The 12033-nt window shown below is 43.0% G+C and overlaps 5 protein-coding genes across 5 annotated transcripts; 4 read left to right on the top strand and 1 right to left on the bottom strand.

The window, feature by feature from the left end:
* Positions 1–943: 943 nt before the first annotated feature.
* Bfra_007018sa (putative phenylacetyl- ligase protein) lies at positions 944–2821 on the top strand (the record flags this gene model as incomplete). Its single annotated transcript, XM_037337389.1, has 4 exons — positions 944–1037; positions 1106–1720; positions 1807–2120; positions 2174–2821. 4 exons carry the CDS (start codon positions 944–946, stop codon positions 2819–2821), a joined length of 1671 nt encoding a protein of 556 aa, XP_037186769.1.
* An 861-nt stretch (positions 2822–3682) lies between these two features.
* Positions 3683–5341, top strand: Bfra_007018sb (putative phenylacetyl- ligase protein; the record flags this gene model as incomplete). The annotated part of the gene is made up of 3 exons (XM_037337390.1): positions 3683–3686; positions 3740–4791; positions 4841–5341. The coding sequence occupies 3 exons, from the start codon at positions 3683–3685 to the stop codon at positions 5339–5341; spliced, it is 1557 nt and encodes a 518-aa protein (XP_037186770.1).
* Positions 5342–6746: 1405 nt separating this feature from the next.
* On the top strand, positions 6747–7781 carry Bfra_007019 (putative retinol dehydrogenase 8 protein; the record flags this gene model as incomplete). The annotated part of the gene is made up of 3 exons (XM_037337391.1): positions 6747–6801; positions 6855–7293; positions 7343–7781. 3 exons carry the CDS (start codon positions 6747–6749, stop codon positions 7779–7781), a joined length of 933 nt encoding a protein of 310 aa, XP_037186771.1.
* Positions 7782–8518: 737 nt separating this feature from the next.
* Bfra_007020 (uncharacterized protein) lies at positions 8519–9078 on the bottom strand (the record flags this gene model as incomplete). Its single annotated transcript, XM_037337392.1, has 2 exons — positions 8855–9078; positions 8519–8785 (listed from the first exon to the last, which is right to left on the bottom strand). Exons 1-2 carry the CDS (start codon positions 9053–9055, stop codon positions 8519–8521), a joined length of 468 nt encoding a protein of 155 aa, XP_037186772.1. The 5' UTR covers positions 9056–9078.
* An 893-nt stretch (positions 9079–9971) lies between these two features.
* Bfra_007021 (uncharacterized protein) lies at positions 9972–11115 on the top strand (the record flags this gene model as incomplete). Its single annotated transcript, XM_037337393.1, has 2 exons — positions 9972–10113; positions 10160–11115. 2 exons carry the CDS (start codon positions 9972–9974, stop codon positions 11113–11115), a joined length of 1098 nt encoding a protein of 365 aa, XP_037186773.1.
* Positions 11116–12033: the final 918 nt, after the last annotated feature.

Consider the following 12033-nt stretch of genomic DNA (forward strand, 5'->3'; position numbering starts at 1 on the left):
GCTTCAAGACATGAAGTGCGAAGTAAATCCGGAGATGCGGAATTGACTACCTAGGTATCTAACAATTATCTACGATAGGCGACTAGCTTGAGGAGAATATGGCTACACCCCACCCCGCATGTTCCTCAGGCTCAGGGTTCCTACTTATTTACATTATCATAATAGTTTGTAAGCACCGAGAGGCGAGTGAGAATCCCTAGTATCCCGGCAGCCTTTGGTCCGGGTCCGGGGTAGCGGGGCTCGGGGTTGATACTGTACGAGTGTACATAGCGTGTGTGGGGTTGGGGCTTGGGGCTTGGGGTTTGGTAGGTTGTATTTGTCATTCTTGGGAATGGGCTTGGGCTTGTGGGTTGTGGGTTGTGGGTTTGTGGTGGGTAGGGGGATGGTAGGGGGTGGTATGGATGGATTGCTGAGGGATAGTGAGGAGTTTTCGTATATAGGTTGAGGGGTGGGAACTTTGGGGGATTGGATTTTTTTTATTTTTTTTGGAAGTACGGGTTCGTGTTTTGAGTAAGGATTTTGAGGATTTTGACATTGTTGGAATAGAGATTGAGATATTGAGATATTGCATGTTGGAGTATTGAGATATTTTTAGGAAGCTAGTTGGTTTGGATTTGATGGTTGGGAATTGGCAAGGGGTTGAATGGAGTGAGGATTTGGTGATATCTTGATCTTGATATTGACATCGAGAGATATTAAAGGAGGAGTCTGAAAGTTCGGATAGGAGGGGGATAGTTCTGGGAGAGGACTCACCATTCTAGGAATTCTCTTCAACTGGAGAGCTCAGGCTGCTTAGAGTAGGGAAGACATTGTAGAGAAAATTCTCTAGTTTGCGTCGATTCTACATCTTCACTCCTCTCGACGAGGTTGTTATCCAGATTATTGGTCGGAATTCCATCATAGGGTTAGGGAAAAGTCGAATATACTTCGGAGAGAAGAGAAGATGTCGGATTTCTATGAAGAGATCAAAATTCCAGAGATGGATCTCTGGAGTACATTGTTTGAACGGGAGGATAAACCATTTCCGGATGATCAAGGTATTCCCTCTCTTATTCTCTTCCTCTTCCAGAATCTCAAAATTAAAGAGAAAACTGATACTATTTAGTCCTCTACACCTCTTCCATCTCCTCACACACATACCACTCCATCAAATCCCAAACCATCTCCTTTGGCCTTGGTCTCCGCAACCATTACTCCTTCAAGAAAGGCGATGTCCTAGCTCTTTTTTCAGAAAACAATATCGATACTCCTATTACTATGTGGGGAACGCATTATATAGGTGGGATAGTCAGTCCTGCGAATCCGGTATATACGAGACGGGAATTGACGCATCATTTGAGAGATTGTGGGGCGAAAATCATTGTCACGACGGGGGATTTGGTGAGGAGGGTGAGAGAATGCGTGGATGATATTGGGAAGGAAACTGAGAGGTATATTGAGATATTGGTGCAAGGTGGTGAGGTTCCTGAGGGGGAAAGAGGGATTCGGGATATCTTTATGGAGGGTGAGGAGAGGGGTGGGGGAAGGGTGGAAGTAGATCCAGAGAATGATTTGGCGTATTTGGTGTATAGTTCTGGAACGACGGGATTGCCAAAGGGGGTTATGTTGACTCACAGGAATGTGGTGGCGAATTTGATGCAAGTAGCTTCAAGGGAGGGCAAGTTGATGAGATGGGATCGTGATCGAATTTTGAGTGTTTTGCCGTTTTTTCACGCGTATGGTATGGTACTTCTCTTCTCTCCCATTTCGTTTCTGTCATTCGTTACACGCAATGAGCATATTGCTCGGCTAGTCTAACAGTCACAGGCCTTCAATGTCTCGTCCATCTTCCCTGCTATCTCGGAATCCCTACCATAGTCATGAAATCTTTCTCTCTTCCCACCTTCCTTTCTTTGATTCAAGAATTCAAAATCACATACACATACGTTGCACCACCGATAGTTTTACATCTAGCGAAAAGTCCAGTGGTGGAAGACTATGAGATTAGTAGCTTGAGAGGTATTGTAGCGGGTGCTGCACCGTTGAGTAGAGAGTTGATTCACATGGTGAAAGCGAGACTGGGAGTTGGAGTACGGCAAGCGTATGGGTTAAGTGAGACGAGTCCGGTGACTCATATACAGGTACGATGAGGTTTTGACACGAACAATCAAAGTTTGCTAACGCTGTGAAAAAGCGCGAATACGATAATGGTCTCGGGTCGGTGGGACCACCTTTGGCAAATCAAATTGTCAAATTCATGTCTGCGTCGAACACTGAAGTGCCTGTGGGTAAAGAGGGAGAAATTTGGATTTCGGGCCCCAATGTGTTTTTGGGTTATCATAATAATCCAGATGCTACCTCTGCGGCTTTGGTTACTTCTTCTCCCTCACTGAAATCAAAATATCCGTTCTTCAAAACGGGGGATGTAGGATTTCAAGATGCAAACGGAAATATGTATATAACAGATCGTGTCAAAGAGTTGATCAAGTACAAAGGATATCAGGTTGCGCCAGCGGAGTTGGAAGGGGTGTTAGTCGAACATGAGTGGGTGGAAGATTGTTGTGTTGTCGGAGTTTTTGATAAAGAACGGGAAACGGAAGTTCCGGTTGGATTTTTGGTTGGGAAGGGGAGCGTGAGAAAGGAAAATGGGAAAGTGTATGGAGAAAGAGAAGGGAGAGAGGTTGAGAAGTGGCTAGGGGGTAAAGTGGCGGATTATAAGAGATTAAGGGGGGGAGTGAGATGGGTGGAGAGTATTCCGAAAAGTGCGAGTGGGAAGATCTTGAGGAGAGTTTTTAAAGAACAGATTAAGAAGGAAAAAGAGCGTAAGATGGCGAAATTGTAGTTTTGATAACTCAAAGCGAGAGAAGCATTTCATTTCCGGAGAGGGCGAATGATATAGCGGAGATTCATTGTTTGATTATCATTGACACAGCAATGCCGAAAATTCTAATATGATTTGAGCCGTATTGATTCAAGATTTGAGATGATGTCAAATGCTAGAAACCACTATAGAAAGGAAGACTATGCAGACAATATGGAATCGTATTGAACCCGTAGTCAGCTCCCATGTTATACAATAGTGATAACCTTCCACAAAGGAGGCACATGTCGTCGCTCGGGTTGCGAATATATGATTGTAATGTTCAAACACCACTACACATGTCCATCGAGGATATATCGTTGCTTATACAATGGGCACGGATAGTCCCCCAAAAATAAGCGATGTAGATCGAAGAAAGTCGAAATCAAACTTAACTAAATGCATAGAAATTCGAACATTTGGTCAGCGCTGCGTGCCCCGTCAATAATTCAGGAATCAAGGAGTTTGAGATTGATCTCTCAAAATATCATTGGCGAGAGCTTGTGGCTCTGGGGTACAGTGGTTTAGTGGGGTTTCCCCACAGCGGCTCTGCTTTACAAGAGAGCCTGGACCTCTAAATTCCTGGAAGCTTCCCACCTACTATCTCTTGCACATTTCACGGGAAACAAGCTCTTTGCAACGAGAAACATCTATGATTCATATCAAACAAAAATCATATAAAAAATAATAATGACGGGTGGCACGCTTCCATAACTAAGACAGCGCCACATTTGTGCAGCGCGTGAGGGTGTGTCTTACATGTATAAATGCCGTATAACAGAAATGTGTTCAACTTGACATTCTTATGAAATTTTAGGAAAATGCTATTATCTATCAAGCAAAATGAGTGAGTTATGGAATTTTAAGAAAGTATTACATTTCAATAATATCTTCATGCAGATAACGTTCGTCTCCAAGCTCGAAGCGCGAGAATTGCAACCGAGCGCGATCATACTCCTAGCTGGAATCCTTTCCTGCGAGGTAGAAGATGGGCTGAAGGTGGCTACGATATGAATTGTCCTGGAAAGAGGGATGAGGAATCGGGAAGAGCAGAAAGTAATACGCATGCTTTACCTCCACGTCTGGAACCGGTTCATACACTTTCGGATACCGATATCGTTAAGCTTAGCCCTGGTATTGAGTCTCTATTCGCCACAACAACCTTGGATGAAAAGCCTATGCGTCCATTGTCCGCTGGAAACTTAGGTATTGAGGAGGCCACGGGCTCTATCCTCAGAGAGCATCCCCGGCATCGTTTTCCACGCCCCTCTTCTATCCCCGAAGACAAAACAAATTGTGAAATTGAAAAAGCAAACGAATGTGCTAGAAGACGCACATCACCATATGGAAATTTGATCAAACAAATAGTTGCAATTTTCTGCTCATCATGGTTATCGCTTCTCCTCCCATTTGTACCGGCAGGGTTCGCTTCAAATTATACTAATCTACCACCCATTGTCAATTTCATACTAAACTTCATTGCTATCTTCCCAAGTGCTTCTATTGTCGATATGGCCATGGATGAGGTGATGTTACGTTTTGGAAATACAGTGGGAGGATTGATCTACATGACTTTTGGAAACATCGTACAGCTGGTAACCTCGGTTCTTCTTCTCAAGACTCGACAAGTTGAGATTTTGAAAACTTCACTCATTGGGGGAATTCTGAGTGGAGTGTTATTGATCATGGGTGCAAGTTATTTCGCAGGTGGCATTGATCGACTAGAGCAGTCTTTCAATGTCAGCTCTGCAAGTTATGTCGCTAATTTCTTGACATTATCTGTGGCTAGCTTGATCATCCCAACAGCATCTCATGTTTTTGCCAATTCGACCCCGGAGAGTATTTCTGCGCAATCCAGGGGGACTTCGATTGTCCTTCTGTTTGTATATGGTGTCTATCTATTCTTTCAACTAAAAACACATTCATATGTCTTCAATCCAGAAGCTGGCTTGGTAATTCCAGATTTCTCACAGGCTTAATATGTGCTGACTTTGATTGAAGTACATCAAAAGGGCGCCAAAATCGACTGTCAAAGGCGTCACAGAGGACACGATTGATAGCAGCCAGTTTTCTCCTCCATCAGCCGTTTATCCCACCGGCGAAGATATAGAGCCTCATCTCTCTATGTCGGTGGGTGTCATCACCCTCATTATCGGAACAGTGGTTCTCGCCTTTAACACTACTTTCGCCGTCGACAGTATCGATGGTCTGACAGCACATCACGCCTCACCCAGTTTCGTTGGTTTAATACTTCTTCCCTTTCTCAATAATGATTTCATGCCCATCACTTGTGCACGGATGGATAAATTAGACTTGAGTATCATGGCATCGGCCGGTAAATCTCTTCAGACTTCACTACTAATCACGCCTCTGATTGTGATTATTGCGTGGATTTGGGGGATAGATGATATGGGTTTATTGTTCGATGGGTTCCAGGTGGCTTCGCTGTTCATGGCTGTATTGCTGTTTAATTTTCTTATTGCAGGAGGAAAGAGTAATTAGTGAGTACATTTGGACTTTTGTTTAGACCTTGCTAATCAGGTGTAGCTTACAAGGTGTATTGCTACTTTCAATCTATGTTATGATAGCCATATCAGCTTGGTATAATTGAGTGGTCTTTGAGTTTCAAATATAATGGGGTTTACATTTCAGGTCTATGGGTATTGTCATGCTCCTATAGAGAAATTTCCATGGTCACTTCACGCTTTCGAATACAAGCAAATATTTATAGCACGGGTGACATCGAATCTTTGTAAGGAAAGGGGATCAGAAACCCAAGCACAGAATCGTAGTTCTTCTACCATCAATTTTCGAGAAGAAAAACTACTGGTATGCGCGATACTCAATCACGTTACATCCCACTTCTTGAAAAGGTACAATTCGTGCGTAGATTCGTACGTAGGGTGGAATGGGCATTCGTATAGGAATCCCCCTTCGAACGAAGGAGGCAGTCAGAATAAAATATAAACTTTAGACCCTTACATATATTATATGTGTACACGCTTTACGAAGTCTGTCCAATAGAAGCACATGAAGTGTTCGTATGCAATCTCCTTGTGCCTTCATCCATGTGATGGGAAGCTTAATCTGCTATCTCTCGCCCATGGTGTTTTTCTTGGATAGAAATAGCTTGATGGGTCATTTCGATTGAATAGATATTACAGATAGATATCCATTTATCTCTATCCACCATGACGTCCCTATGATTATGATGTGGACGAGGAGCAACTGATTCCGATATGTAAAGTTGCAAGCCCAGAATTCGCATTGCAGTCAGCAAGTTGCATAGAATATTCTCGACCGAATAGCCTCTTTTGATTCGAACATTTCAAAATATACCCCCTTGATTTTCCCTAGAAGGAAATTGCCTCCGATATCCCCTGATAAAATAATGGATAGTGCCGTATCATCCCCAAAGATCATCCATCAGCTTCTCAACAGGGATCCCAACCTTTTTCGCAAAATCGGAAATATTAAACCAAATAGAGCAAGCGGAGATACCGCCGACCCCTACGGCGGATATTTCGAAGCGGTGCTGACATTGCATGAGTGTCATCCACCTACATATTTCATCTCCATAATTGATTGGCTGTTCTCAGGACGCGCACTCGTGTGCGGGCGGACTCCCGCCCGCACGCGGCCGCACTTTGCGATGTTTCGTCACGTATTGAGTAGTGTATGTGACTGCAAGTGCGGAAAGTTTTGGAAGATAACTCACTTAATTGATAGGGAGGTGAGGTATGTGGAAGAAAAGTATATAAAAGGCTGAGGATCTACTGAAGAAAGAACTTTTTATTTCACAGTAACACCGCTTCATTCAATATCATTCTCATCATAATCCCATTTCATCCCCTTTACTAGTATCACATTAGACGAGCCAAATTAGCTCTTTAAAGTTTACAGAATAATGTCTTCCACCATCAAGATCGACTCCAACCTACCCGCTGATACTGTATGGTTCAGTAAGTTTTCCTCTCTCCAACCCTCTCCAATTCCCAGCTAACAACCCCCAAAGTCACCGGCTGTTCATCCGGCATTGGAAAATCTCTCGCGGTAGAAATCTTCAACACAACAACCCATTCCATCATAGCCACAGCCCGCAATCCTTCATCCCTCTCCTATCTCCCTAGATCTCCACGAATTCTCGCCCTCGCCCTCGACGTAACTTCGCAATCATCCATTACTGAAGCTCTAGCTAGCGGTCTTTCCACTTTCAAACACATCGATATCCTCGTCAATAATGCCGGCTATGGCGTCTTGGGCGATACAGAATTCATCCCCGACGACACCGCTCGCAAAATACTTGAAACAAATTTCTGGGGCGCAGTCCGTTTAACCAATGAAGCTGTCAGAATTTTCAGAGAGGTGAATGGAGAGAAAGGTGGATTGATCATGCAGATTAGTACGATGGGTGGTGTGACGGCTTTTGCAGGTCAGGCTTATTATCATGCTAGGTATGATTTTTGTCCACACAAGATCTATGCATAACAAATATCTAACCAGAACCAGTAAATTCGCACTCGAAGGCTTCACTGAGTCTCTCTACCACGAAATCCCCAAATTCTGGAATATACGTTTTCTAATTATCGAACCGGGTGGAGTGAGAACTAACTACGGTACCTCGTCCCTTGTCAAGATTCCCGCACATCCAGTTTACGCGGATCCTTCTTTCGGTACGCGTCAACTGGAAGCGTTTTTGGATAATCCTTCTTTTGGGGATTACATGGCGGACCCGGACAGAGTTGCACAGATCCTCCTCGAAGCGACGGAGTTGGAGAGAAAGGGAAAGATGGGATTGAGGTTGCCAGTGGGTCCCGATAGTTGGAGTTTTATCAAGAGGAAACATGAGGGGGAGTTGGAGGGATTGGAGAAAGTGAAGGAGTTGAGCTGGTCGACTGGGAATGAGAGTATTTTGAAGCTTACGGGGTTTTTGTCGGAGTAGAGAGAGCTTTAAAGAGGCAGGGGGAGTAGTTGGATTTTGTAGTAGACTTGTGTACTTGATGTGGAGGTAGTTTAAGGAAAGCAAGTAGTCGTAGCCGTATTTTATTGGAGTAGTTGACACGTTATCACGCTATTAGCCTGTAGATACTTCTATTCCTGACTCTTCTGTGAAGCAAAACTCGTACCAAGTGAAAATGTTGCAACAGACGAGAACCCTTGAGCGATATATTCCTGCTCTGCAACACACCCAGCCTTTCTTTCTATGGTACGTCGTAATGACAACTCATCTTCCTTTGCTCAGAGACACTCTTAGAGACTAGTGCGGATATACCTGTGCAGAATAGGTCTAGACCTCCAAGGACTACTTCTACCAGCTGCGGCCGTGATGATACCATCAAGATGAGACCTTGCTCACGCCCTTGATTTTAGTGAAGTATTTCATGCAGGTAAATAAAAGTCCATCATTTAGAGTAACAGAGAAATATTGAACACTTCCATATCAACGTAAGAGTTTGTGCGCTCCAACCTTGAAGTCCTTAAGGAAACCATTATCATAGAACTTTATACTTCTATTCCCATGTTCCATATGCAATAATGAATTGCATCCCAAAAAAATGATGATCGAACCTTTCAGGATATGCCATCCACCGTCCATATATATGCAACCATACAAACTCCTTTTGACCCTACCCCATCCTATCCCATTCAATATTCCATCAGCTTTCCCCATTGTCCCATCTATGCTAACAAACCCACAACCCCATAAGCCACCCAACTTATTGCCAAAAACACTTGGTTTGCTCTAATCTCATTCGTCAACCCAATTGCATCGTTGAAATCTCCGGTACCTGGAATTGGCATTTTTGCTTTGCCCTTCCAGAAATCTCCTACATATTCTCTTGTGACGAGTAAAACCGCGAGATTGACTGCCGAGAGGGCAAAGATCGTGCTACTGCTGTAGCGAGAGAGAAGAAAAGGAGTGGCGGTTAGAAAGCTTAGGAGGAGCTATCAGGGAGAGTCAGTTGTTGAAATGAGGGGTACATGGGTGTAAGAGGGTGAGAGATGAAGACTTACAGCTCCAGCGCTAGCAGCTTGTGTGGTACGCGTCTTGAACAATTGCTCCTCGGCGATATTTGAATATTTTGCAGCCTTTACAGCTTTGTCTTCGTATGAGAGGAGCTTTGGGATTGCAATTGAGGACAGGTAGAGATTGTATCCTGTAAAGGCAATTTGACCAGTGCCAATGAGACCGAGTATTGCGGCGAATAAACCCATTGCGATTGTGATTTATTTTTCTATTTGTGCTAGAGTTGAGGCTTCAAGTATTTGCACACAATTGAGATTATAAAGAGAAGAAGAGAAAGTTCGTTTGTTGTGAGTTGAGGTGCGATGAGAATACATGAATACGAACATGCCCAGTTTAAAGTAATGATGTCATATTTGACACGGGATCAGACACCTTCTTAACCCGCTCTCATGATGATATGAATTATTGTCCGTTTGAAATGAAAATGGAAATGCATGCTGACTCGGTGCTTACGTCGTCGTCGTCCGTATTTTTATATCTTCAAAGCAAAAATGGTCCACTTCTTCAGAATGATTGACACTGACTGCACTGCGATGATCGATTTGTCATCTGACGAAATCGATTTGTCATCTGACGAAATATTGTGATGACCACAAAGAACCCAGCATCAAATTTTGGATTTGACCTAGCATTGCCCAGTCAAAAGCTTGACAATCCTGAGTAATGATTCAATATGAATTCTCCTAATTATGTGCTACATATTGATAGTTCAAAGTTCTATACTCGAGTTGAGATTTGGAAATTCTACTCAGTGCTCATCATATTTAGCCGCTGACTTCTCTTGTTCTCCTCCCTTTTATTATGATATATCGTGTTTCTAGTTTCATTAAGCTCGGGATTGAAGCGATGTTCATTAATCGAATCTTCAAAGCCTTTTGAACTTTTAAGATCGTTCAGGTCTTGAACAGGAATGGCAGGTGAGACATTGCAGACTGGAAGACTTGCAAATTACGAAAAGGGAAGGATCAAAATACTAGTAGTGAATTTAGATTGGGACTTTTCCGAAATTCAAAAAGAGTTAGGAGTTATAATTATGATAGCAGATCGCTTTTGTATCATTCAATCTTACGGAGTACAACACAGCATTTTCATATCTTAGGAAGAATGGATTGTATTCAGGATCCCCAGTATCTGCTGTATCAAGAGAGCGTACACTCCGCATTTCAGGAAATCTACAAATGCCTTAGAATCGATAATACCGATGCTGATTTGTTAGCGGAAGAGCTTGAAATGTTTGTGAGAATGGGTGGGTTTTGGGACAAATCTCAATGAAAGGGGCTAATGAATCTCAGTACACTCGCACCGAAAGCAAAGAGGTTACGCCGACGATTTCTCTAATTGTCCATTGATTTTCAATGACCAATTCGACACCGAAACAATCGAAGGTGCTCAGACTCCGTCGTCGAGATCCTATCCATCTACATCTCTTACCGTTTATCCTTCATCATCATTTCCACTGTGTCCCAAAACTTTCACTCCATTCCCAAGACTGCCGCCCGAGTTGCGGCAAAAGATCTGGCGTCTATGTGCTCCTGAACATGGGCGTGTCATAGAGCTGAACATGTCGGAAGATTCAATCTTTCCCACGAAACACCCTGCGCATGCTGTCTTTCATGTAAATCGAGAAAGTAGAAAGGAACTCCTATCTGTTATGGGATACGAAACTTTGATATTGAAAAATAATCGTCACTTGAGGATTAAAGCATGGAGTAGGGATGCCGTTATCAATTTTACACATGAGGTTGTTTTCCTCAACCCCCCAATGTCAGAAACTATTGAGCGCTACTCCGACCTCGAAGGTAACATACCAAGAATGTTGTTGGCGCTTAAAAAAGCAATGAAGCCAGGCCAATTAGAAAGAATCAAAACACTGGCGATATCCGTCAAGAGCCTTCGGGAGTTTGAGGTAAAGGTGGCTTATCGTCTACCTGCATTTCGAGGGTTGGAAACTCTCATCTGTGTTTTGGAAAATGAAGATGGGGATGGAAAGATGGAAATAGTTCTCTCGAAAATAAACGGACACACAAGTTTGTATGATGTACCTCTGTGGAGAATGTCATCTGTTCTACAACAAATTGCGAAAACCTGTTTTCGTCTTACTCAAAGAGGCAGTTACACAAGTTGGAACCCGCCAGAGCTGGTAATGTGTTTGAAACACACTCGTGATTGGAATCAAGAGAGATTTATTCCGGAATTTGCCTGGAAAAAGGTGCCATTGAAAGAAGATCCGTGGAAACATCATCATTAAACTCTACATACTTTCATACTTGATAGTTTTCATGGAGAGGCAATGGTATTCAATCGAATTACAGGATGGAGAGATCTTTATCTCAAATCAGCGTAGTCCCCGCCAGACCAAAGGAAAGGTCTTTACATAAATTGTGTAGTTCGAGATTGATATGAAAGTTACGTACAGTTTGATAGCGTATTGAAGAGGAATCACGGGGAAAGAGTTGAACAGAACGTATCGAAGCCTAACAGTCGTAGACGGAAGTACATAGCATACATTTGTTAAGACAAATAATTAGTAGTCATTAAAGATTACTTCAAAAAGAGAAGACTTGGTATCTAATTGAGTTTGGTTGCAAAAATTAGTTCCAGCTCTCACACAATACTTCGCGTTATCTTCATTTGGGCTTTCGCCTAAGAACCCTTCAAAACCAGCCGACCAAGATGTGCAAAGAAACGTATGGGTAAACAGTATATCACGAATATCCCTCTGGTAGAGAATAATACCACATCTCGTAACAGAAGCAAAAGCCAAGGCATTGTAATGCGTCATATTCAAGACAATCTCTATCGTCTCCCAATCTCCCAATAACTTCTTCTCGAAACTCCAGATTTCTTCCGAGGAGGCCAACGATATGGGATCCGAAAATTAACGAGACTTACATCAGCAAAACCCTCATATCTATCTACAGGCCCGGGGGACGATATATATTTGATTACTATAAAATATAATAACATGTAGAACAAACGACTTAACCGTACCCCCTCTCCCTCCCTCGCCAAGCTGCCATCTCTATTTCAACACTCCTACCCTATCCTGTACAATCGCCAAATCCGTGTTCGTGTCACCCATTTACATAATGCTACACCAATAGGGAGAGACATGGAGATCTGCAACAAAAAGACACCCAGGAAATTTCCCGGGAAATTCCCATCC

This window comes from Botrytis fragariae (genome assembly GCF_013461495.1).
Source record: "Botrytis fragariae strain BVB16 chromosome Unknown tig00000795, whole genome shotgun sequence".
NCBI lineage: Eukaryota > Fungi > Ascomycota > Leotiomycetes > Helotiales > Sclerotiniaceae > Botrytis > Botrytis fragariae.